Raw genomic sequence first — 25,184 nt, forward strand, 5'->3', positions numbered from 1 at the left:
CAAGGACTTGAGGATTTAAAAAGGCTCGGCTTTGTCACTGAAGAGCGAACATTCCATTCCTTGCGACCGGAATGCAGAAGGCAAGTGAGACAGAGGCTGGAGATGAGGCCAACAAAACTGGGACCACCACGTGGAGGTCATGTGCACCCTGCCTAGGAATTTGGACTTTATTGTGAAAATAACTAGGAGCTATTTAAGGGCTGACAAGAAAATTGACACGATCCCATTTGCAGTCCAGGGAATAATGTTAATATGTCTGATGAAGGAAGCGAAGCATGACCTGAGATGCCTACTTCAGAATCGCCCAGAATCGCCTGGGTGCTTGTTAAAATGCACACTTCTGGGGTTAAATATATTCCTCTGGAGTCAAAATTTCTGTGGTTTGGTGTAGGAACCTGCATTTAAAAAAGACACAAAAACTTTACAACTTATTAGCTTAAAGTGTGGGAGCTGCTGGGTATGTGGATGGCAAGTTAGGGGCAGGGAGCTGAGAAGAGCACAGATTCAGGACTCAGTTGAACCTTGAGTCTCAGCTCTGGCATTGCTTGGATGTCTCATTTCAGCCTTACTACTTAGCATTGCTGAGGCTGAGGCTTTTCCATCTCTACGGGGGGTTTAAAAGTACCAACCTCATAGGGATGTGATCAGGATTAATTGAGATATATGCGAAGCACCTAATGTGCTTGGGAGCTTATTGGAATTGCCTGGAGAAGTTATTCAAACTCTGCACCCCCCAAGATTCTGGCATGGGGTGTAAAGGCTTCAAGGGACTCCCCCGATGATTTTGGTTAGGAACCAATAGAATCGCTCACAGTAGGTGAACTCTTCTTCCCCTGAAATGCTGACAGTAAAGGTATAAAAAGGGGATACATTTAAGAGATTTTTCAAAATACTTTATTTATTTTTAGAAGGGAAGGGAGGAAGAAAGAGAGGGAGAGAAACATGGATGTGCGAGAGCTACATCGATCATTTACCTCTCACACGCCCCCAACCGGAGACCTGGCCCACAGCCCAGGCATGTGCCCTGATTGGGAATCGAACCAACGACCTTTTGGTTTGCAGGCTGGCATTCAGTCCACGGAGCCATACCAGCCAGAGCTAAGAGATTTTTTTTTTTTTTTTTGAAGGGACAATATCTAGGATCTGGAGGAATTGCCTAAATGGTTCTTAAGCTTTCCATTTGGATGGCTGGTGGTGCCCAGACAGAGCCAGAGAACACAGTTCCGTCTGAGCACGGTGGTGTCTGTGGGTCATCTAAGCACCATGTCCAAGTGCGATGCTCACTGGACAAGGGCCTCAGGAGAAAGCCTTGGGGTGGGGATAAGAGTGGACCATCAGTGGTGGCTTAAAAGGGCATGATCCCTCAAGGATGGGATGGAGGATAAAAAGAGTCCTCATACCCTGGCTGGTGTGGCTCAGTGGATCGAGCGCCGGCCTGTGCACCTAAAGGTTGTCGCTCGATTCCTGGTCAGGGCACATGCCTGGGTTGTGAGCCAGGTCCCAGTTGGGGGTGTGTGAGAGGCTACTGATCCATGTATCTCGCACATTGATGTTTCTCTCTCTTTTCCCTTTCTTCCCTTCTCTCTAAAGATAAATAAATAAAATCTTTTTTTTTATAAAGAGTTCTCATGACTCACCTCCATGTTCACACCAAATTTTAAAAGTTTCAGGGCAAAAAAACCTCAAGTGAACAAAGTTGAAAATAAATAAGAGTAGGAATGGAAACAGGAGGGGCTTTTATTTATTTTAGAAGCACCCTAATAAGTGGCCGTCAAATGCCACAGTGAAATCAAAGGAGACTAGAAGTTTCTGTAAAGCAGAAATCCTGTGTTACCAGTGCTGTGCACTCAAGCCATGGTAGCTGGTGGCCTGGTGGACGGAATTTCTAGAAACGTTGGTTTCTTTGGGTTTATACTTGTACCTGAAATACCTTCCTGAAGCCTCAGGAACTGATGGTTTACTGCTCCTCACGTGGGAAGAGTTCCTCAAAGCAACTCTTGTTCTGGAGAACAGCTTTAAACCCAGTTAATCTAGGCAATCCAGGGAAGTCTGTGTTGCTGGAGAATCAAAATGCTAGTTTTTACTCCAAAACAACACCTCCTAATGGTTTCTTCTTTAGTTAGTTATTAGTGAGTGACTATCCAGTTACATCTTTATTCCTTGAGATAGGGTTTTTAATGTGGGGGAAAGCATTCGTCTCTGGAATATGAACATTTTGGGATAAAAGAATCCACATCAGGAAAGTTAAAAGTCCAAGGATGCTGAACTCCGGTTCACCATCCTACATCAATTATCCTCTAGGCTAAAACACATCACCTTGCACTTTTAAAGACGTTGGCCTCCTATTAAATGTGTACATCTGATGAACACTTTCAAGGAGTCAGCACATTTGAAATGCTCTGTCTTGTTTTATTATTCTAAGTTAACTCCACTTAAAACTATTAATAATACTGAGAGATCGTCAGAACATTGTGTTGTTCAAGTGCTTACACAAAGAATTACAGCTCACTATATTTCAAGTTTGAAACAATACACTAAGGATGTGTAGCTCATTGTCAAAGGTTATTTGACACACTCACTCAAAAGCACTTATAAATCAAATGAGCTATGTGCAGTCAATATAAAAAAAAAAGCTTGTATAAGAGATGGAAAGAGATATCTAATAACCAAAGGAGAATATAAGCAAGTACCATTTTTAAAAAATAGTAAAAAATTTCAAACGGAGGGTGGGCTCTACCTTTTAGTTTAGTTTTGTTTTTTCAAGCCAAAAGAAGGGATGGGGAAGGACCTAACATTAATCTAACATCAGCGTATGTCAAGAACTGTGAATAAACAACACCTTTTCACATTTGTTTAGGCTGAAAGAAGTCAAGCAACATTCACACACAAACCAAATCATTCCTCTGCTGAGCTGGAATCCAGTCCTCACCCTTAGGATTCTAGCATCAGCCCATGTTTCCACCCAGGGAAGAACAATTTTGAGCCAGCATGCTCCTATCTTTAGATTGTAAGTACTTAGCAGATAGTTTTAGCTTTCAGAAACCAATAAAAGTCCTTTCCAGCAAGCACTTGAAAAAACAGGTCATGAACATTATGGGTAAACTGATTTCTGATCAGAAATAACACGTGACTCTGACGTAATAAGATCTCCTGGCATATATTTGGTTCTTGAGGTAATTATCAGGAGTTCCCAGCAAGTTCTGAGAGTGGCAGGATTGCCAGGGAAGGGGTGCAGCTCCGCACAGGGGAGGTGTGTGTGTGAATTCTGCCAGTTGCTCTGTGTTATTTACTCCAAGGCACCCAACCTTTGGTGTCCGGCGTAAGGAAATGTGTAAGTTACAGCAAGGATAAGCGCTGCAGAGAACCCGAGTCCACGCTTGCCAATAGGAAAGAATTCAAGTGCATTATTATTTTTAAACCCCATGCAGGCTGAACCATCCTCCTGTCTGGAGTCAGCCCACAGACCATGACTTGGGTGCCCTGCGTCCCATTTAGAGCACGTGGCTGTAACAGACGTTAACTCAGAACATAGAGAAGGTTGGAAAAGGATAAACGAGTATGTGCTCGTTCTGTGGAGGACTTAGGAGGACCTTTTAGACATGTCGGTTGTTTGCTAGCTTTATGCTCTGTAAACGTTATGTCACCACTAAATACACACTCCACAAATTTACTTTGTTCTTAGCAAAGGGTGATCCCTGGCTGGTTTGGCTCAGTGGATTGAGCGTCGGCCTGCGAGCTAAGTGTCGCTGGTTCGATCTTCCAGTCAGGGCACATCAGAGAAGGAAAACTCTGACTCCAAAAAACCTCCGCTGCCTTGCGGCATACCTCTTCAGGGGAAAGGCTAAGGGAGTAAACCCCGACAGAAAATCCGGAGCCGGAGTCCCTAAGGCGGTTTGACGTTGTAGTCAACACCGGCAACTCCTGCGGCGCACCTGAAGCCAAGCTGTATCGACTCCGTCTTTCCCTTGGACCCTTCAGCTGCGAAGAGAGGGGGGGTCTGCTGCATGGGCAACAGCAGACCCTCCATATCACCCTGCCCAGGCTCTGTAGCTTCAGCTTCACTGGAGAGGACACTCCAGCGTCATCGCAAGATGTCGATTCAACACGGGAGGAGACAGATACCATGTCACTCCCGAGTCGGACTGCACAGCCATTCTCGGCGGTGCAGATAGACTCTTAAGAAGCTACACCATCGTCTCTCGAGATGGACGGCTGCCGACGGACGGATCCGAGTCACTTTTGCTTAGCATGCAAATTAGCATTTTAATGGAAATGTAGTACTTCCTTTGATCGTTGTAATGAAAGCATCTTTTGCTACCTGATCTCATGTTGTCTAGATTTATCCTCCTATCTTGCAGTTGGCTCTCATTTGCCTAATGGTAGCGTTGGGGGCTGCCTCTGCAATGCACCTTCCGAGGATCAAGAATCACTTTGCTGAGAAGGAGAGGGTGGCACTGAAATTGGTCATGTTCCTTTCTCTCTGTCAGATTTTCTTTTTCATTTTATGCATCTGGTGAGGATAAAGACTTTAATGCTGAAGTGCACGAATCTGCCTCCGCAGGAATTTACTTACTCTCTTTGTTGAAAATGTAATGACTTCACAGTATCTGCCTCCAGCCCACTGCATTTGTTAGCTTTACCTCTTGTTCAAGGCCTCTCTGGCTTTTCTGCTTCCTCCTCGCCTGTCATTATCTGCTTCTGACCCTCTGGGAAGCCTCTGACCCTATGTGCAGAGTCCACTGAAATATTTTATTGCTCCAGGAGTGGACACCTTGCAAAAATGTAGATTGTTTTTCTTAGTGGGAGCAAAAAGGCACGTCTTCACGCGCTTTCCTGTTGAGGAAGGAGTTTAGCGTTCACAGGCCCGCGCGCAGAACATGGTGTTGCAGCCAGCAACACCAACACCCTGCAGAATGAGAGGGAGGCCCCAGGTAGGGTCAGCAAAGGGACCGGAGCGAGCTGAGTCTCCCCTTCATTGCCCACATTAGTGGTGGCGAGGGTCAGGGAGGCACATGGAGCGCCCTGCTCGCTCTGCTGTGGCCCGGGTGGGGTGGGTTTCTGGGTTAAGGACATGCCATTACCCTTGCGCTGTCAGATTCCTATGGCTAAACTGGGGGAGGTGACGGTCAGGTGCCACCCTTGAAAGTTAGAGAAGAACGTGAAATTAAAGGGAGGACAATGAAGATAACCAGAGGCCTAAATCAACCACCCTCAGCTTTGCAAACCATATACATGACCTTTATGTTTATATTTACAATATAAATATAAATTTATATTTATAAAAAACCCATAATTTTGTGATAAGAGCCATGTCATGAACATGAGCCATATCTTTCTTCCTCTATAGTTTTTCCTTTACCTATTTTTTATTAAAAAATAAAGTGTTTTTAACTTTGTTTTTCAAAAATAATGATAAATTTTGTTAATCAAAAATAATAATGGCAATAATAACCTACTTAGTATTTCTAAAACTTTTATTTATTCAACAGTTATTTTTTGAGTACCTACTAAATGTCAAACATAGTTAAGCATTGTCCATTGGGTGTGGTGTGGGGGGAGGGGGAGAGTGAGGAGGAAAGAGAGAGAAAGAGAGGAGAGAGAGAGAGAGAGAGATTAAGATTGATTCCCAACCTTGTGAAAATTATATTCTAGGGGTAAGACAGACAACAAATTATTATCTAGATAGATAGTCATAAGATAGATGATAGATACTGGATAATAGATCAATAGACAGATATTAGATATAAGAAATGATAGATAGTGGATAGGTAGATGACAGCTACTAGATGATATATACATACATACTAGATGATAGATACATACATACATATATGCATATATACATACTAGGTGATAGATATAAGATAAATGATAGGTAGCATATAGGTAGATGATAGACAGATGATAGTTTAGAAAGTGACAAGTGCTGTGGAAAGAAGAAATGGGAGCAGAGTGAAAGCAACAGGAAGCAGGAGGGGGGCCGCTGGTGGCATCCCCGACTCAGGCAGCCCTCACAGAGCAGGTGGAGGTCAAAGGTGAAGGTGGTAGGTCTCTGCGGAAGAAGGTTCCAGGTGGAAGCAGAGGGTGGAAACTGCTTGGCGTGTTGGAGGAGCAGTAGCAGGACAGGGTGGCCATGCCGAGGGGACACGCATGGCCACTCAGTGGGATCATTGGAGCCCAGAGTGTGTGGCGGTGCCCGGCTCCTAACCAAAGCTGTGGTTCCAAAGCTCAGAACACTGCCCTCTGCCTTCAGTCGGCTTTCACCCGCTCTCCCTCAACAGAAGTGCAGACACTCTCTAAGGCCACCGGGCATCCTGTGGTCTTCCAGGTGGCTTGTGCGACCTTCATGACACTGGCATTTGTCATGCTAATGTCTGCATTCTGTGGCTCCAATAGTGTTACTTCACATTGGACAGGCTGTCTCGTCGAAGAGCAGGGTGGCTTTCTGCCGGCTGCCACGGAGAAGTTTTATAGCGAAAAAGGAGATGCCCTAATGGCTGATGTGCAGTATCTGTCTTACTCCACGTGGCCTGCACATGAATCGGTTTGAGAATCTCTGATGGAGGGACATTTTCCTGCCGCCTCTGTCTGCCTTTTAAGCCGTGGTTCTCAGTGACCTTCACACTACAAGTACCTGGAGAACATAAAAAAAGAAAATGGTGCCCAGGCTCCACCCCACACCAGTTAAATCCCAAGTGATTTATTTTAAGCTTCCCAGATGATTCTAATGGGCCACCAGGGGCAAGAACTCCTGCTCAAGTGATTTGTCTTACAATGATCACCAGGCCCTTATAGGTGGGTACCTAGGATGTTCACTTTGCCTTATGATACTTGGGCTTCTGCCTCTTGATATTACCCCGCCTCCCAGGGTTAGGAGACCTTGAAAACTTCCTGTCTGCAACTCTTCTTGGACTAATTTAGGACTGGTTCACAAACTTCAGGTTCATGACCGAACTCTCGTCTGTCTACAGCATCCTTGTCAGATGCTCCTATGGGACAACGACCATTCAGATGTTAGTAGGAAAGGTTCCTGGGAGTGAGCTTGTTAGTCAGCACCCTCCTTCCTGAAGTTTCTGCCAGCTGGGTCCAGAGGCCGCCACCACTTTCTTCATGTCAGTTAACACGATGTTTCTGTTTTCATCAATAAGCTTATATATAAATGTATACTTTAAATGTGCTAAAAAAATTGTTCACAAGTTAGACATTAGAGCTTCTTGTTGCACTGTTCTACATGAACCCAAATTGACCCACTTAAATGAAAATAACGATCATCTACGATGTGACACCATAAATAAATGGTACGTTAAAATTTTTGTACTTACACTTTAACAAACATAACCATACATATCAGTGTGTATGCATATGTTTATATATATACACACCCTTATGTATATGTATTTATTTGTATCAGTGTAGATTTATAGTGATTGTAAGTAACCTGAAATATATAGAGTCAGCTGACTATAATATTAATTATATTAGGTCAGCTGACCTTTCTTGCAAATGACTACTTTTTTCTGGGATTGTGTTCTTTTTACTGGAGGGTGGGGATGTTAAATGAGCATGTATTGAAGTTGTAGGATTCTTTTCCTTGGTAAAATAAAAAGTGGGCAATTCATATTATCTCAAGGTTGTTTTTATTTAATTGTACTGGTGTATGATATTTAAAAACCTGGTAACTCCAAGTTAGGGCTGGAAACTCCTGCATTCCGGGTGGGTTTCTCTGGAGCCCCAGCTGGCTGTCCTTGGTTCTCGGCCACCCATGGGACTCGGCTCAGCAGGACAGACACCTCCACTCCTGTCCAAGGGCGAGGTATAATTTCACCCCTTAATCTCCTCTAACTCGGTGCTAGGAAATGGTACTTTATTCTTTCCTTTCCTCTTATCTCTTGATGCCTGTTTTTCTGTTTTCTAATTAAAACCCAAATTCCCACTGGTAAAAAAACGGTCTGCTCCTTTTTCTGTACCACCTCCCCCAAGTCCCACCAAGGAGCGCAATGTACGAACGTCGCTCGCGGGGGACTGAGATGATAAATGACAACTTGCCAACCCAGCAGAGGGCCATCTGGTCGTGGAGCTGTCGTTCTCTCTGCCCCTCAGCACACGTTTGGGAGCTGGCCCGAGAGCGTCCCTGTCCTGGCAGTGCCCTCTGGCCGCACTTGGCAGGTGTGACGGCAGTGGGGTCTGGAAAAAGCAAACTGAATCTCCCCCCAGAGGACCCCCTGGTGCTGCTGGCCCCAGCATCTTAAGATCCTGTTCCCTGGGGGTCACCTCCCCTGACCTCTTTGTCATCTGGGAAAAGGAGTGTGTGGACACCCGCTGTGTCTGGTCACTACCCTTTCTTGGCTCACATTTTCTTTTACAGCCCAGGGCACGTCCTTTTGTCCTACTTAGTGTCACTTGTCACTGTTATTCCCTTTGATATTTTCTTCTTAGACAAGCCACCTTTCAAGAATATTCTGACATCCCGTTCCAACACTCCCCCTTTTAAGCTGCAGATAAAAAGCACCAGTAGAAGCAAGCTGTTAAATATTTTCTTGACAGGTGCCCAGGACCTCATTCCCACTGAGGATCCTTATTCAGGGGCATCGAGAAACAAGTGGACAGTGACTGGCCATCAGCCCTCCATCACAGTGCCCGGGTGGTCAGGCTCCTGGCTCTCCCTGCCCTCTGTGGTACGCTTCCTTGGCCGGTATTCACGATGGCACTTTTCTCCGAAGCGTCTCATGATTGCCCCAGAATAAGGAAAGGAGTTTATTTTGAACACGGAGCATGGCCAAGTTTTTTTTTTTTTTTTTTTTGAAATGAGATTCTTAGCTCTGGACCTATTTGTTTTTTTAACTACCTCTGACCTAGTTCATCATATCACCAGAAGCAGAGCTAATGGAGAACATGGTTCTTGTTTGATGAACAAATCATGAAGATTTTAAAAGAAAATCACAGTTTATTCTGAGATGAGGTAGCTGACTTCACTCTGAGCTTCTTTTTATAAGTATTAGAATAAGAGAAATAGGATGGACTTATATTTTTCTGGAGAAAAGATTGGGCACAGTCTTGACTATTTCCCAGTTATAGGTTCTTTATAAAAATAGATTAAAGTTTGTATGTTACCTAAATGTTAATAATAGTAGCATTTCTGAGCAGATAGATATGTCATGAAGTGAGAAACGCTGAATTTGAGAAGAAGCTTAAAAAGTCTTCTCATCCAAGGTCTTCCCAGTACAGGAGACCCTTGCCCTCAGTTGTGACAAAAAGCCAGAATGTCTGTTTGGTCCTCTCCAGTGACAGAACACGCTGGTTCCTGAGGCAGCAGCTTCACTGTTGAACGTTGCTGTTATAAACTATACTGAAAACAAAATGGCATCTTTGAAATTTGCTGCCCCGAAAATAGGCCCTGATTTTAAGTGTGCTAAATGCTTAAAATATCAGTAAGTCATTTAATGATCAACAATACTGATAACTGATATTTATTGTGTGGTTACTATGTTAGACACTATGCTCAGCAGTTTATTTCCATATTTCATTTACTTCTTATGTCAGTATCTTGAAAACTGACTAATACTCCTTTTTAGACATAAGAAAATAGGCATAAAGGAGTTAAGTAACTTGCCAAGAGGATCCTGATGGAAAGGGACTGAAACAGGATTCAAGCCCAGGCTCTTGTGCCTTAAGAACCCAAGCTCTTAACCATTGGTTGTATGTCTCACTTCAACCACATCAAACGTGTTGAATTCCCATTTAAATAGCGGACTGATGCTCACTTGTCTTAAGTAATTTTCCCAGACTAGGTGGAATCTTAAAGCTGATCTCTCTGATTCTAAAGACTACACTGTGTGCCTGAGTAATTCAACAAAAAGTCAGCAGAAAGAATCAAAAAGTTAAATGATATATGCAATAAATTGTCACTGCAGTTAGAGTGGAGGACCTGAGTGTCTTGATGTCCATTAGAACTGTATTATTTCAATAATAAAAGTATCAAAGAGTTCTGAGGACTCTTCACAGGCTAGAGAAGTGAGTAAGCCTGAGGGTAGAAGTGCATTTTTCATCTGTACTTGAGCAACATCTCGCATGGTTCTTGATCCATTCATTGTAAGTACTCAACAAATGTGTACTGGCTCCCTCAACCTATCTACCAAGAAATTTAGAGTTCGTTAGGCAACTATCTTTTCAATATTTGTTGATTTAGGTTTCACTGATTTCCAAAAGGAATTTAAAGTGTCATCCCTTCTAATACAATCTTTGAGTCATTTGGCTTCAGCTAATTAGTTAAGTTTTGGTGCCTACCTGATAGTCTTTTGTTTTGTCTATAAGAAAACCTTGGCAGCAAGGCTGATGTAAGCAGGAAAATGCAACATCCCTGGGGTTTTCAGTTATTCACAACAGTAGTTGAAAGGCTTCTTGCATCTTAGGATATGTAAATCCTCAAATAAATACCTGCCTGACCAACTCATGCATAACGTAAGGAAAATAAACAGCTCTTCTGAGTAGTGCTGGGTTGCATTCAATTTACCGAAATTATGAAGCATTTCTGCAGAGAAATGTTAAATGTTTTGATTTTTTAATTATTAGCCTTAAAAATGTAGTTTTCTATCTGTTGGTATGCAATAGGAGCTAAAAAAGTCAGTCTCCCAATCTAGAAAAAAAGTTTATGATCAGACATAAATTAGTAAAAACAATCAAAAAAAGGAGCCATCTGTGGGAGGGAGCTGAGGGATCTATCTGTAAATACATAACTGAGTAGTTTAGACTAAACATCCAAAAATCCAGATGTATTTTCAGCAAAGCGGAGCTATTATGTGATTAGAATTTTAAATAAGTTGCATCTTTTTGGAAGAAAAATAAGGAAAGGAATAGGAAGGGAGTCAATCTGTAGTGGAAACAGCAGAAAGAGTACAAAGTAAACCCTGGTTAGGAGGGAAGGGTTCTTTATCAAAAGACCCAGAGGCCTCTTTGGCCTGCTGGCTCCTGTAGTGGGTGGAAATGACTCAAGTTACCCTAGATGAGAGGCACTTCTGAAAAGTGATGATCTCTCCTTTTTCATGACTCCCTTCTTACATAAGACGTGAACTCTCTGAGCTTCCACATAGTTGTCAAAGGTGAGAATAGACACTGGCAAGAACTACCTGTTCATTCCAGGCTATGGGAGAAAAACAGGAGGTCATTTGACTTGTATCTCTTTGAATTTTGTTAATGCATTCATAGAAGGCATCCCAATTTCCGTGTGCTAATGAGATCAGGTTTCCGGGGTGCAAATCTAAAACCAGTCCCTGAGGTGGTGAATTCACCAAGTCGCTCGCCACTGGCAGGGATATGCTTGGATGATTAGTTGACCTCCTCAGTGGTGGAAGGTTTCTTTGAGCAGTGGCCTAGTCCTGGTTCTCTTGCTGGTTGCGTCTGGAACACCAGGTGAACACCAATGCTGTCAAATAAGCTTTTGACATCTGGCTCAGCCAATTTCTCTAAGTATGACCGTCGCTGTTGACTCCTGCCCCCACGTCATTTTATCCCAAGGTGGTCTTCAAAGATAGCTCTGCCACTCCCTGGCCTCGCGATGTCTTCCCAGAACAAGACCAATGAAGTGTGTTCTCTAGAAAGACAGCTGGTGTCGTTTGCAACAAAGTCATTGCATCTGTTCATCAAGATGGCAGACACGCAAAAAGTAAAGGGAGACTAATTACCTGTTGGAAACGAAAGAAGGACGAGTCTCAGTGTTTTGCCAAAATGTGAGAAATAAGGGAGCCAGAGAAGGGACGTGTGTTATTTGGGAAGTATGAGCTATAGAATTTCAAGAAGAAAAAGATGACTTTGCTCTTCTGTTTTATTATCAACAAATGTGTTAAAATTATGTGTATGTAGAACTTTCTCACAATGTTATCAGAAGAACTTTTTTAGACCTTTAGATAGGTGATAGGAATGGAAACTTCTCTTAAAAGTTGTGAATAAGAATGATTTACAAAAACTAAAACATTAGAGAAAATCTGCTTTAAATATTCAGTAATATCTACCCTTTCTGGATAATAGATACAAAACAGCACTATAGCAGAAGGTGGGAATTGGTCAGACAACTGATATTTAGGGGAGTGTGGGGCAGGGCAGTGTGTGTGTATGAAGTATAATTAAGCCAGCACTCTGCCACTCACACTGAAGTCCCCCCATGTGGGAGATAAGGAAGATAAGGACTTAAATCCTCAGCCAGTTGCACTGTTTTTATGATGTTTGAACTGCTGTTAAGCATTGTACTTTAGTGGGTGTGCTGCTTTTAAATGCTTGAGGGTTTTTTTCCTCTTCTTACAAGAGGAGCTACAATCTGCCATCTGCAATTTTGAAAATTAAAAAAGAAAACAAGACCTCTAAACACCAAAATAAAATTTTCCCTAATCCTCTGTGGTGGCAAAATCTGGTGGCAAAATCTTGCCTAAATAACAGTTGGCTGCTCAGGTTCTTTAATTTGCTTAGTGTGAAGAGATATGAATGTATGTAGTTACAGGGTGTTTTGTTTACAGTAAATGTGCCATAAACACATGTGACCCTAGGAGTTTCACATATAAGACCATGGATCATTTTGGCGCATAAGGAGCACCAGACAGCAGTTCTGGAAGCCTCAGCTCTGTCACTGGCGGGCCCTGCTCCCTTGAAAAGCAATGCCGCCTCCTTTTGCCTTGGTTTCTTCCCCACTAAGGACTGCAGTAGCAAATCTTACAATCTCTCCCATCACTGACGATTAGTGCAGACTATACCTGGAGCACCCATTCCATTGCAGATTGCCATTCGCTAATACTAAATCCTATTTCTCTGCCTCTCCTTGTCCCGGTGCACAGAAGCGCAGTGTTCCGGCCACATTAGTTTATGCAAATTGAAAAAAGGAAACTTTTTGCCTCCCAACCCCAAGACCAGTCAGTCGTGTTTGTACTATAGGGTAGACTAAGTAAATTCAGGAGGATTTGCTTCTACTAAGCATGCTGGGAGAGAAGTAAAAGAATTCCACTGGTGTCTCTGGGAACGTATCCGAGGGACAGGAGCCACATACGTCTGTCCATCACTGGTAGAGGTTGAGCCAGATGCCCGTATTATGTGCTGTCTGCTCACAACATGCGTGTTTAGGGAACATGAGATGCGGCTGAAACTCTGTCCGCACTGCAGTCCCTGATCCTTGATAACACCCTGTTACAGCTGGTGTTGCTGACTGAGGCCCCCAACACAAGGGCAGTTTAGAGCCCCTGCTGAGGGTGACTTCTTGCTGAAAACAATCGGTCCTGTAACCAAGTAAGCTTTGGCATTTCAGTGTGGACCCTCAGAGAACTGTGGGGTCTACTATTATCCTGATTCGAATTTTACATGGGACACTTGCCTTTTATCATGACAAGCTGTTCTCTGTGACCTTCTCAAGGTAAAATATTCTTCCATACTCCAAGAATTTTTTTAAAAATTCAGTAAATTATTTATTCCACTCAGGTAGGACCTTGCTCAAAATATCCATATTGAACTATAATCAAAGCCTTGGAAAGTTTCATCCTTAAACTTGATCAGAAATGACTGATTGAATCCCAATTAGAGAATCATGGAGGGAATAAAATTAGGGGAGGAAGTATTTTCCTGTAATAAAGTTTGAATGATAGAAAAACAGTCTACGTGTTCTCTGTAGCCTCGGCTTCTTGAATATATCTGTTCTTGTGGTTCAAGTTTCCATTCGCTACATCTTCCTGTCTGGTGGCAATGCCAGGAGACCATTGTTCCCCGGATGGCTTATTAGGGTTTTTTTCCCTTTTCTATTTTTTCCTTAGGGCATAATTTTAATCCTATCTTCTTGCTCCCTCCCTCCCTCTCACCCTTTCCCCCCAAAAGGTCCAACAATAATAAAATGTGTAAGAGGGTTCTTGGCATGTTCAAGCTTGAGGGCGGTTCAGCTAGAGAGAAAGAGAACCACTTTTTTATTTTTTTAAATTTCAGTGATTAGGCCATTACTGTTTCCCTATGGGATAAAGATTAAGGAGCGTGCTAAAAGGTTTTAAGTACTTTAAAATGAATAATTGTATAGGTGACTCCCAGGAGTAATAATTTGAAAACATTAAGATGTTTAGTATTTAATGTTTTTAAAAATCACTTTACCATTTAAACTGAAAGCATATTCCTCACGGTTAACTGTGGTTTTATTGTATCAGCAAATTACTTCTGATATTGCATATAATGCTATCTAAACATACACATATATACAATTAGTAATATTTTTAATGAGTTTAAATAGTTTTCTGAGTTTAGAAATCTGTAATTTAGAATCTGGAAGGGACCTTAAAAGGTACCTCAGGGACCCTCATTGTTTTATAGGTGACATTGTTTTCAAAGAAATAACTTGAGTAGGAGACAGATTGTGGCCCAGAACCAAGTTCTGACGGCCTAGTTCACCATTCCTCTTACTAAACCCTTGAGTCTCCTATGCAGATTCTAATTACATCTTATGAATTTTTAAACTTCCCAGATTAGAGAATTGCAAGATTGAAGTTTTTCATAGACTGGTTGTAATGAGAGCAAATATAAATTAGAAGGTGGTTTGGAAGTGAATCAGGGGTTTAAATTTATAGCTTCTGGGATGCTACTTAAATTAAAAAGTTAATTATAATGTGAATATGAATGAAAGGTTTATTGCTCATTATTTAAACTATTTACATATTTATAAGAAACTTCATAGAACACTTCAGTGTTCATTTTTCTTGTGTCTGTAATACCCAGTAACGATTATACTTTATAATAGAGTTCATAAGTTTTAAAATATACCTTCATCCACTAAGAGTTCCAGGTGAGAAATGATACCCCTCGGAGCATTGAACACTCTTTTAAAGGATGGATAACAGCTGCTGGAGAAACCTGAAGCTGGATTTGGCTGATTAATGTGGCTCTTTCAGGATTAAAAACCCATCAGTGTGGATTACAGACAGTCATGGGTAGAGGGGAGAAATGTGTTTTGTTATAGAGCAGAAGGAGGACAAAGGAGAAGCCCCACAAAGGTGCCACAGTTGTTAGTGTTCACGCCGTCGTCCTTGCCCCGTCAGCAGCTGGGCTGGCTTGTTCGCTGGGGCCCTTGCACACTGCTGTGCACTCGGGAGACAGGCCTCCGGGGGGAACGTGGTGGGCAGGGCAGAGGGAAGTGCCAGACACAACAAGGTTTGGAAACAGACTCTACTGCTGAGTTGTGACTTTGGGCCTCCTACGTGACACTATTTCCCCAAACCTCATTGTCTGCATCTTCAAAGTGGGAGTACTGATACCTGTATCACAAGGTACTATGATCATGTCTGCGAAGTGCTTGGCGCACAGGCAGACTCAGTAAGTCATCATCATTGTTGTCATCATCATCATTTTTGCTATTTTTCAAGATACGGCTGTGTTAGGAAAAAAAGCAGTTTTTCTCTCCTGTGTGTCTCCTTTCCTGTGCAGACAGAACACTCCCCTTCTGACACTGCTGGCCACTGAGTGCGTTGGGTTTTCCCACACCAGGGGATTCTGTGCAACACCAGCTGCGTGTCCTACGATTTCGCTCAATTCTGATACTATCTATATAGAGCTTGCCTCAGTCCCCACAGGTCCTTCACCTCAGCCTCATGAAACTGCCCCCCACTTCTGGTGCCAATCACAAGTACTAGGTCCCCAGGTTACCCACCACTTCTGTCCCACTCGGCTACAAATCAGACATTCCCATGACGCCCCTCTACCCCATCTTGGATTCACGTATTTGTTAGAGCAGCTTACAGAACTCAAGAAACACTTTGGGTTACAAGTTTATTCAGACATAAAAAGGTACATAGAGCCCTGGCTGCTGTGGCTCAGTGGATTGAGCGTCGGCCTGCGAACTAAGTGTCGCTGGTTCGATTCCCAGTCAGGGCACATGCCTGGGTTGCAGGCCAGGTGCCCAGTAGGGGGCGCGAGTGAGAGGCAACCACTCAGTGATGTTTCTTTCTCTCTCCTTCTCCTTTCCCCTCTCTCTAAAAATAAAAACAAATAAACAAGTAAATAAATAAATAGGTACATAAGACAACCAGATGAGAAGACCATTAGGGTCTGAGAGGATCCTGAATGCAGGAGCCTTGTCCCTGTGGAGTTTATTGGGTCTCACTCAGGGACATGGATGTGTTCACCCGCCTGGAAGCTCTCCAAACCCTGTACTATTTTTATGCAGGCTTCATCATATAGACATGATTGATCACTAACTCCATTGTTAGCACTTCTTACTTCTCAAGACAGTTATGGGGAGGGGGGCTGGGCAGGGCTGGGAATTCCAAGCTTCTCATTATGGCCTGGCCTCTCTGGTGACCAGCCCCCATCCAGGGGCCCACCAAGTGTCGCCTCCTTAGAACAAAAGACACTCCTCCCACCCAGGGAGTTACAAGAGTTTCTGGAGCCCTGTGTCAGGAATCGGGAACAAAGAGCAATATATGTTTTTCTATTTTTTCACAATAGCTATATGGATATTAATGTGCATTTTTCTAAGTTGAATGGTTGTGTTCTCTGGACAGATAACGATCAGTTATCCAACTCAGAAGTTCCTTCAGCTCCACGTGGTCCGGCAGGCTGCTAAACAGTTAAAGTATAGGAGGATTTGGTTTACTATTCTGCGTTCAGACCACATGCACCGTGAGCAGCTGGGGTTTCTTTTTCAGTGACATTTGAAATCCCTCGCCAGGAATGAATAGGCCGTTGACCGAAACTTTGCCCTCCAAAGCGATAATGAGAAAAGAGCAAATGACATCTCAGCCCAGAACCTGCATCTCAGCTCCTCCAATTCCTCCCCTGGGAGCTCTCTATTAAAAATTAATGGGACCTGTATGGATGTCATGTAAAGGGTTTTATGGGATGGGTTAACTTATACTTGAACTTCCTGTTTTTCGTCTGTACCTAAGTGTGTGCGTGCATAAATATATATGTGTTTTAAAAAAACTTATATTTCCCTTGGTGTATGATTGCGGTTTTCTGTTTGTTGCATGGTGGGTGAGTTTGTTTTGGGAACGCTTTTGATTTTTAATTTTGTATGTTCTAGCTCTGACTTAAGAGAGTTGTGAACAAAGGCTTATTTGTGCAGACAGACAGGCGTGGGTGACATTCAAAATAACACTGGTCAGAGACCACCACCTTTTGCTTGCAGCACGGTTTCCTAATGAGGCCTCTGGTCCCTGCCAGCATGTGCCAGCTGCAGCCACAGGATGTTCAGTATGCACCGTGGGGACTTCTTTGAATATATGCTTTGCGGGCTGGAGTGCGGTCCAGGATCGCGGTATCTGTCTGGCCGCATCTGTATGATGGGAAAAAATCTCAGCCCTGAAACTCAGATCCAGAGAAATTCCATTGACGTCATTCAGTCAGATTCCGAATCATCACTGAACTGCCAGGCTGATAGCTGGCAGGGATTCCGTCTCAGCACTCACTGCCTGAGGCTGTACAAACCCCTGGAGGCTTTCCCAGAAACAGATCACGGCAATGCATGGTGTCCTCGCTGGTTACCTAGAAGCCATCAACACAGGGATGTCCCTTCCATCCCTGGGGCCTGTAAAGGTGGAGCCCCAGGGCCTAGGGTCCAGCCTCCTGGGGTGTAACACATGACTCTGACCTCTGGGAGCTGGCCACCTTCCTGGCAGGACTGGGACCAGGGGCTGGGTCCCGGGCTACTTGCAAAACTTCTCTCTGCCTTGGTGCTTCTCAGAGTCACTCCCCTATCCCTTCCACTGGGGGACACACAGTGTCATCTCTTCAACAGCTCAGGATTTGGGATACCATAGTAGAGAAATGGAAGTAGCCTTTGGGCAGCCTCTGCCCTTGGCTTTGAACTGAACCTCTCCTGAGGTCCTGACTTCCTCCAGGTGAATCCATGAAGGAAACACATGTCTAAATAAATTACCCTGCATGCTTTGAAAGGTCCAAACATAGAAAGTAGGTAAGTTAATGAATATATATGCAGGAAATAGCTTAGTTGAAGGAAATAGCCACTGGTGACCATAGTTGACAACTGGTGACCAAATTTGACTCCTGAAGCTGAAAACTGAAAACCAGAGTGACCAGGAGTTGGGATCATCCATATTGTTTGCTATATATATGTAATATATACATGTAATGCTTTTTAAAAAATGAAGACATTTCCTTGGGCCTTCCATGAGCCCCTAGACTATTGGAGCGGTCTTCTAATTAGTCTCCTGCTGTGACTCTTGTCCCTGCAAACCTCTTCCCACAAAAATCATTACAAAATTGTCCCATCCCCTCTAACATATCAACTCCGAAGAAATTAAAGCCTATTTGGACTGTGAAGAGACACATTTAGAAAAACTATTTTAAGTTTCTGGCAATGGCACATGTTGTGCCAGATGATGCTAACTGCCCTGGATGGACTCGAAATACAGCAGCCAGAATTGTCCCCTGTGTGGAGTGGCTGCACTCCAGCTAGCTGCACCCCCTGTAGAGACCTCCGGCCTTAACATCGATTCGTTACTGTGCTCCAAATGGGCCACTTAGCTGGCACTTTCCCTGCTTTTCAGAAGTCATTCTTCAGTTCTAAAAGTGGTGTCACCTGCATACAACTTTCCTAAAGGAGGAGCTGCTAGGTTCCCCTGGGGAGTCTTAACTCCAGTCTACTTTCTTTCAAGGTTTGGAGGAATCTCACTGAGGCACAGAGAATTTACCCAAAGCAAGCTGTTGGGCTCTTCAGTGGCCACCAGGTAGCTTGTCATTTAGCAGCCTAGGTGGGTGCTCTGACCGGGAATTGAACCCACAACCTTTGGGTGTATGGGATGGTGCTCTAACCAACAGAGCACCCCAGCCAGGGCTACAGATATTTCCTTAAAAAGATGAAATATTGCTCCCGAATTGAAAGAGAAATTTTGATGATCACATTAAGTTTGGAGAATAGAGACATACAATTAATAAAAACAATTCTATTTTAAAATCTACTGACAATATAAAATGCTTTTTCTTCTATTTATTCCACCTAAGGTCCCTGGACTCCCAGTTCAAATCATTTGTAGTTTATCCCAAAGTACCATGAAAAGCATGAAAATACTTTTGCTATATTGTGTTTCTGTATATACAGCTTTTCCCCTTGTTATCAGGCGTTAGAAATAGTGCTACAGCCTGTGGCCATGGTTCTCTTAGAGACGGTTTGCTCGCATTCCAGGGGTTTTGCCCAAAGGTGAATTTTAATGAGCTCTGCCTGCCTCTTTCCTTGCTAGAGAAGTAAGCTTGGAGCTAGGGCTGCTGTCTTATGGAAGTAAGTCCCACATGGAGGCTAATTAGATCTGCCCCGGAGAGAAGTGGGCTGTTGGTTGTTAAGGGGAATAAAAAGATCGGTCCTGGAAATATGTTGCCCAGTCATTTCAAAGCTGATTTCAGGAGGCCTTTTCTAGTGGGGTGCAGGAAACAAGTTCTTGTCCCAGACAAGCAGTCAAGTTCCCCCCGTCTTGGAGTGGGTGGAAGGTCAGGAGGCGAGCGGGGTGGGGTCTTTGTTCTGGGTGTTTACCACCCAAAAAGAGGACTGCTTCTCAGAGAAGGCCTCCATTTTTATTTTTGATACAATTCATAATTTACATTGGTATTTAGTAAAAATCAAACAATAATAAACTTGGTCTTCCTTGGCTGCCAGGGAATTTCACTCTCCTCTTCCAGTCTTTTCAGTTCTTTCTTCTGGTCTTCGCCTGCCCCACTTTCTCTACCAACCTGAAGGGATTAGATGTTTCCTGAACTTGGCTTGGACCCAGTTTTCTTTTGAAAGTCTCTCTTGGTGATCTTACCTGCTTCTAAGGCTTCAATAAGGGGAAAAAAATTATAAAAATGGGTATGAAATAGGAAAAAAAAAGGAACTGATGACTCATTATCCATCTGGTGAACACTTAACCCTTTTTGTACCAGAGACCCCTTTGGCCATGTGATGAAGCCTATGGACCCCTCCCTTGGATAATGGTTTTAAATTAAAATACATAGAAATGCACGCACACACACACACACACAAAAAAAAAAATAATGTTGAAATAAAGTTACCCAAATATTTAAAGAAACAAATTGGTGACATAGTAATGCATATTCAGTAATAATTCATGAAATAACAAGATCTGATGACTACTGTAATTTCAAAAAAGTGGAGATGCCAGCAGTAATGTCGTATGGTATGAAAATTCTTAATGGTGGCAGAATCACAGGTACAAATAATACCCTGTGATTTTTTATGGCCTACGTTGATAACTGAAGGGATGTTAAATTTCAATTAGAGATGAGGGAAAATAAAGATCAAGCTTCTAGGTCTCCCTGAATTCCATGGATCCCAGGCTAAGGACGCCTCAGTTTAAAGACTCCTCAGAGAAAGAACCCTTATTTGTACGCCTGTCAGAAGCCACAGGGGATGGCGGAGCCATCTACAATTATACAGTAGCTCTGCATCCCTTATTTCCTAGCTTCAGTCCAACCGGGCCTCATGGATCTCCTCTTGTCTTTCTCAGCATGCCTTTTATATTGAAGCGAAATTGAAACTAGTCAGTTCTATTTGTTAGCAGCTATTGAATTTTGGTTTGGGTTGTTTGGGGAGATTCTTTATTGTTTGGTTTTTAAGTATATTTATCAGTTGCAGGGGATGCTGAAGAGGCTGGTTATCTCGGGTCATTTCTCATTTCTTCATTCTGTGTCTAGCTTCTATTAACATAGAGAATGGGACTTAAAATGGGGATAGAATTAAACTATCCAACTTCAGCCTCTGTCTATTGCCTTCAGAGGTTCAAAGCAGATAAAAAAAGTCCCCCCCCTCGCCAGCTTTTTGGCCCTGTCTCCTCTTGGCATCATGTGCACAGCCTTCTCCTGGACCTCTCCTGTCTTCCTGCCTCTCAGACGGTCTCATCTGAATCTCCCCATCACTCCACCAGTCAGAAAAAGAGAGGCATTCCCCTCACATTAGATTTTGGGATTTAAAAAAATAATCTCTCCCGATCCTCACTCTACTTCCTTTCCCATGTTCCTTGTCACTTTTAATGGACCCCACTCCCTCCATCTTCCCAGTTTAGATTTTCATGAAACTCGGCAGTTAGCCTTTGGATACTTACTGGGCCCTGAGCAATGTGTTAGGCACCGGGGCTGCACTGCTGAACCAATGGAGCAGCTCCCTGCCTTCATATACCCTATAGTCTAGTGATTATAACCGAGCCATTTCAAGAGTGGTGAGTAGGAAGACAGGGAGAAAGAGGTCACTATGGGTGTTGATAGTAAGGTGATCTAACCTAGTTTGGGGGTATAAGAAAGTCTATGGGGAGTGATGTTTAAATTAGGACTTTGAAAGTTAATTGACAGATAGCTCAATGAGTAGTGTAGGGATGGGGATTAGAAAAATTCACATGAAATGCCAAGGTCTAGAGAAAATGGTAGAGAAGGAGGAAAAGATGTCTAGTGTGGCCTAGATATAAAAGTCAAAGAGGATATCTGAGTCCAGAGAGGCTGTGAAGAGGCAGGGCCAGACTGGTAAACTCTTGTCAGCCATGTTGGGGGGGGGTATCACCCTAAGAACAGTGGAGAAGCCCATAAGAAGCTTTAATCAGGCAGCGGAATGCTTAGATCTCCATTGTAAGTGAGTAACTCAGCTGTAGTAAGGAACATGGTTTGGAGGGGCCAGAACCCATGGAAGGAGGCCACTGGCGGGGGTTGTAGGAGCGCTGTTATGAGAAAATACAGTGGCCCTGCCAGGAAATCTCAGTTATTGCTGGTTTTCATCTATTCCTGCTTTACCTGCTTCTCTTGCCCATCGAACACGAAATCCTTTAAGACGTGCTTTCTGAAATCTTCATGACGCGCATGCCAGTTTTTATTCCTGTTGATCTCATTTAAGCTTCCCGTTTTTATTTCCCGAGCTATTGCAACAGCCTCTGCTGTGCACTGGCTTGTCACCTTCTGATCTCCTTGATCTTCCCATCAGTGTGCGGCTGCGCTGTCAGGGCGAGCCCAGAAAGTGTACTGGGCTGCTCTCAGCTGCACCAAAATCAAGCCCAGACTCCCCCTCCTGGTCCGCAACCTCTACAGCATCGGCCTTATGGGTGCTGCCGGTGTTCTTGGCCATTGGGAGCTCCTGCGACAACTCTCCTACTTCACACTCCCCGGGCTCACCAACTCACACATATCTAAATGCACTTTTACAAGCACTCCCCTCTACCTAGAATATCTTTCTCTTCCAGCTCAGCCTAAAAATTACATCTCTGAAGACTCATTTCAAGACCCACTTCCTCCAACTCGAGATGTCCCCAGCCAGAATTAATTTTTCCTTTCTGCCTGTGCCCCAGGGGTACTTTAGATGATGCATTACCCATGTAGTCTCACTTCTTGCTTTTGTCTCACCTCCTATTTGAATCTTTAGGTCTGAGACAGGCTGTTTTCGCTACACTCGAAATTCCAGATGACTAGGGAGATTTATCTTAGTCATTTCTGTATTCCGTACAATGGTTTGCCTGGTCTGTGCTTGTAAGTGTTCAACAAACATTAAATTCAACTGATGGTGATGGTGGTGGTGGTAGTGGGGGAAGGGGACGATTGGCCCCCAAAATTGTGACTGTGTCTGGGCCACGTGCCCAGAACCCATTCTGGCTGTGACATATACAAGGATATTTTATTAAGAGCATTGTTTTTGTTCCTTAAAGTAGCAAAATGGAACATACCTCATTAAGAGAAACAGTTAACAGTTTTATTGAGAAGCACTAGATTCCATGTTGGAACGTAAAATTCATTTTCTATTTCTTAAGCCCTAATTATATACCTGGCACCGAGGATGCACAGCTGTAAGAGAGATCTCTGTTCTAGAAGAGAGATCTCTGTTCTAGAAGCACTTACAGGTATCTTCATAAGGGATTGGAGTTTTCCATCAAGCGTTCAGAAGAATTTACATTTCTTAAACTCGAAAAAGAATTGCTTATGTCTTTATTAAAATGTGTGCCACCTGGCTAAGTCAGAAGTAAAAACCATACAGCCTTAGTTGCAACCTCAAGGAGAACCAGGGAGTGAATATGCTGTCAATATAAAGGGACCTATAAAAAGAGAACGCACATTTATTAGGATATCACTGATTGTAGTTTATTTAGGGCTTGATTATTACTATTGTTTTACACATTCCTTATCGCCATCTTTAATAAAGTCCTGCAACAGGCAGGTTTTAAAGTTTCCTTCTCAGTATCATTTCATGTCTTAGGCTGGGAAGCATCAATGGAGATGTTAAATAATAATCATAACATTTATTATTTTTATTTTCTAATAGTAATAAGACTAATAATATCTTAGCTTATAAACTAGTTCTAATATATGCCCAATGTTGTGCTAGAAACTAGAAATGTGTATAACTTACTTTATAGTGTCAAGTAGGTCACAGAAGTAGTATCTTACATAAGAGTTGCATTGCTAGAGGAAAAAAAGAAATATTATTTTTAGAGGAATACTATATGATATGATTAGGAATACATTATTAGAGAAAAATGCTTGTATAGGAAGCTGTGCATTTTTTCAAGACCAGTCTGAAACTGAGCATTAGGGACATACACCATGATTTTATGAACTACAAATGCTAACTGGGAAAAACAGAGCATAAACTCCCAGAACATAGTAGATTAGTGTAGGGTAATGCTTAAGAGGACTTTGGTGGAAACTGTAAGTTATGAGAAACATACACATTCAGAAAGAGTAAAGAGTATTTTTCAAATATTTCTGTATGCATGTATAAAGATCCGTGGCTTTCAATTTGACTACATTTTGTTTGTTTGTTTTTCAAAATCTTTTTTAAGAGTTGCCCTGGTGGAAAATATTCCTGAAGGCCTTAACTATTCAGAAAATGCACCATTTCACTTGCCACTTTTCCAAGGCTGGATGAATTTACTCAATATGGCCCAAAAGTCTGTTGACATAGTGTCTTCCCATTGGGATCTCAACCACAGTCACCCATCAGCATGTCAGGTAAGCTACATCCTGTGTGTGTGATGATGATTTTACTGATGTGCCCTGTACACTCCTTAGTATTCTTGTCTCCACTTCTCAAGTTCAAGCTCATATTTTTAGTCTACCGTCACCCATAGTACATGTACATCATTACATTTATAGGTATGTACATATATAGATATGTTGTTAATCATATGTTGCTCAGCTGCTGCTGGAATGCCTGGCTTTCAAGGGCAAAACCATGTTTCATCTCTGCATACCATAGGCTCTTTCTACAGCATTGCTGTGTTGGGCAACATTTATATCATGGTACCTGTTGATGGTCCAGCCCAGAATTCTTTGCACAACATGCATGTTTACAGTTCTAATTTGTTAACTGCTTGGTGAGGTATTTGGTTGGTTAATTGGTGTCGTAATTTGCCTTTAGGATACAGAGCCAGCTTTTTTAATAGTACAGTCAACATTTCCAGTATAGTTGTATATTCTTTCTCTTTAATTTTTTAATTTTTCAATTTATGTTGACATACAATATTATGTTGGTTTCATGTGAACAACATAGGGATTAAACATTTATATAACTTATGAAGAAATCACACTTGTTAAGTCTAGTACCCCTTCTGACACCATACATAGTTATTACATTATTATTGACTGTATGTCCTGTGCTCTGCTTTACATCCCTGTGACTGTTCTAATAACTGGCAATTTATACTTCTTAATTGGTTGCATATTCTTGACTCTGTCATATTTGGGTGAATAGAAAAAAGGTATGAATTCTAATTATAAGAACAACCTTTAGGAAACTTACCAAATGATCTAAATACTTTCTAAGTGAAATGTCCTGGAGATAAGAAAATTATTCTGGTCATATTTATGCTGTTTCCCTTTATATTGATGTGACACTATGACAGCACGGAGCTATCTAGGCTGCTCTACCCAAGCAGAGGACCTATGATTCAGTGTCCTATACAGGTCAAGGTTGAAATGTTTTGTCTCTTTGTACACAAAACGTGATGTCATTTAGCCTATATAGGCATCCCTCATTTTAGTGCACTTCGCTTTATTGTGCTTTGCAGATGTGGCATTTTTACAAATTAAAGGCAAGACCCTCCACCAGCACAAAGATGAGGACTTGCTTTATTATTATACTCACCTTATTGCAGTGATCGGGAACCAAACTTGCCATATCTCCAAGGTATTCCTGTAACAGTGACCTCATTGGTGCTTTGAAATGTGTTATTCAACTATACTATTTTAAAGTAAAAGGA

General features: G+C 42.6%; 1 protein-coding gene across 1 annotated transcript in view; it reads left to right on the plus strand.

Annotated features, from left to right (window-relative positions):
- PLD5 (phospholipase D family member 5) overlaps positions 1 to 25,184 on the plus strand; it is a 134,960-nt gene that overhangs the window by 13,691 nt on the left and 96,085 nt on the right. The window contains exon 2 of the mRNA XM_090263259.1: positions 23,766 to 23,934. Coding sequence (XP_090119385.1) covers positions 23,766 to 23,934 — 169 coding nt within the window. The remainder of the gene's footprint in view (positions 1 to 23,765; positions 23,935 to 25,184) is intronic.

This window comes from Furipterus horrens, unplaced genomic scaffold, assembly GCF_987537825.1.
Source record: "Furipterus horrens unplaced genomic scaffold, mFurHor1.1.pri manual_scaffold_15, whole genome shotgun sequence".
Taxonomy (NCBI): Eukaryota; Metazoa; Chordata; class Mammalia; order Chiroptera; family Furipteridae; genus Furipterus; species Furipterus horrens.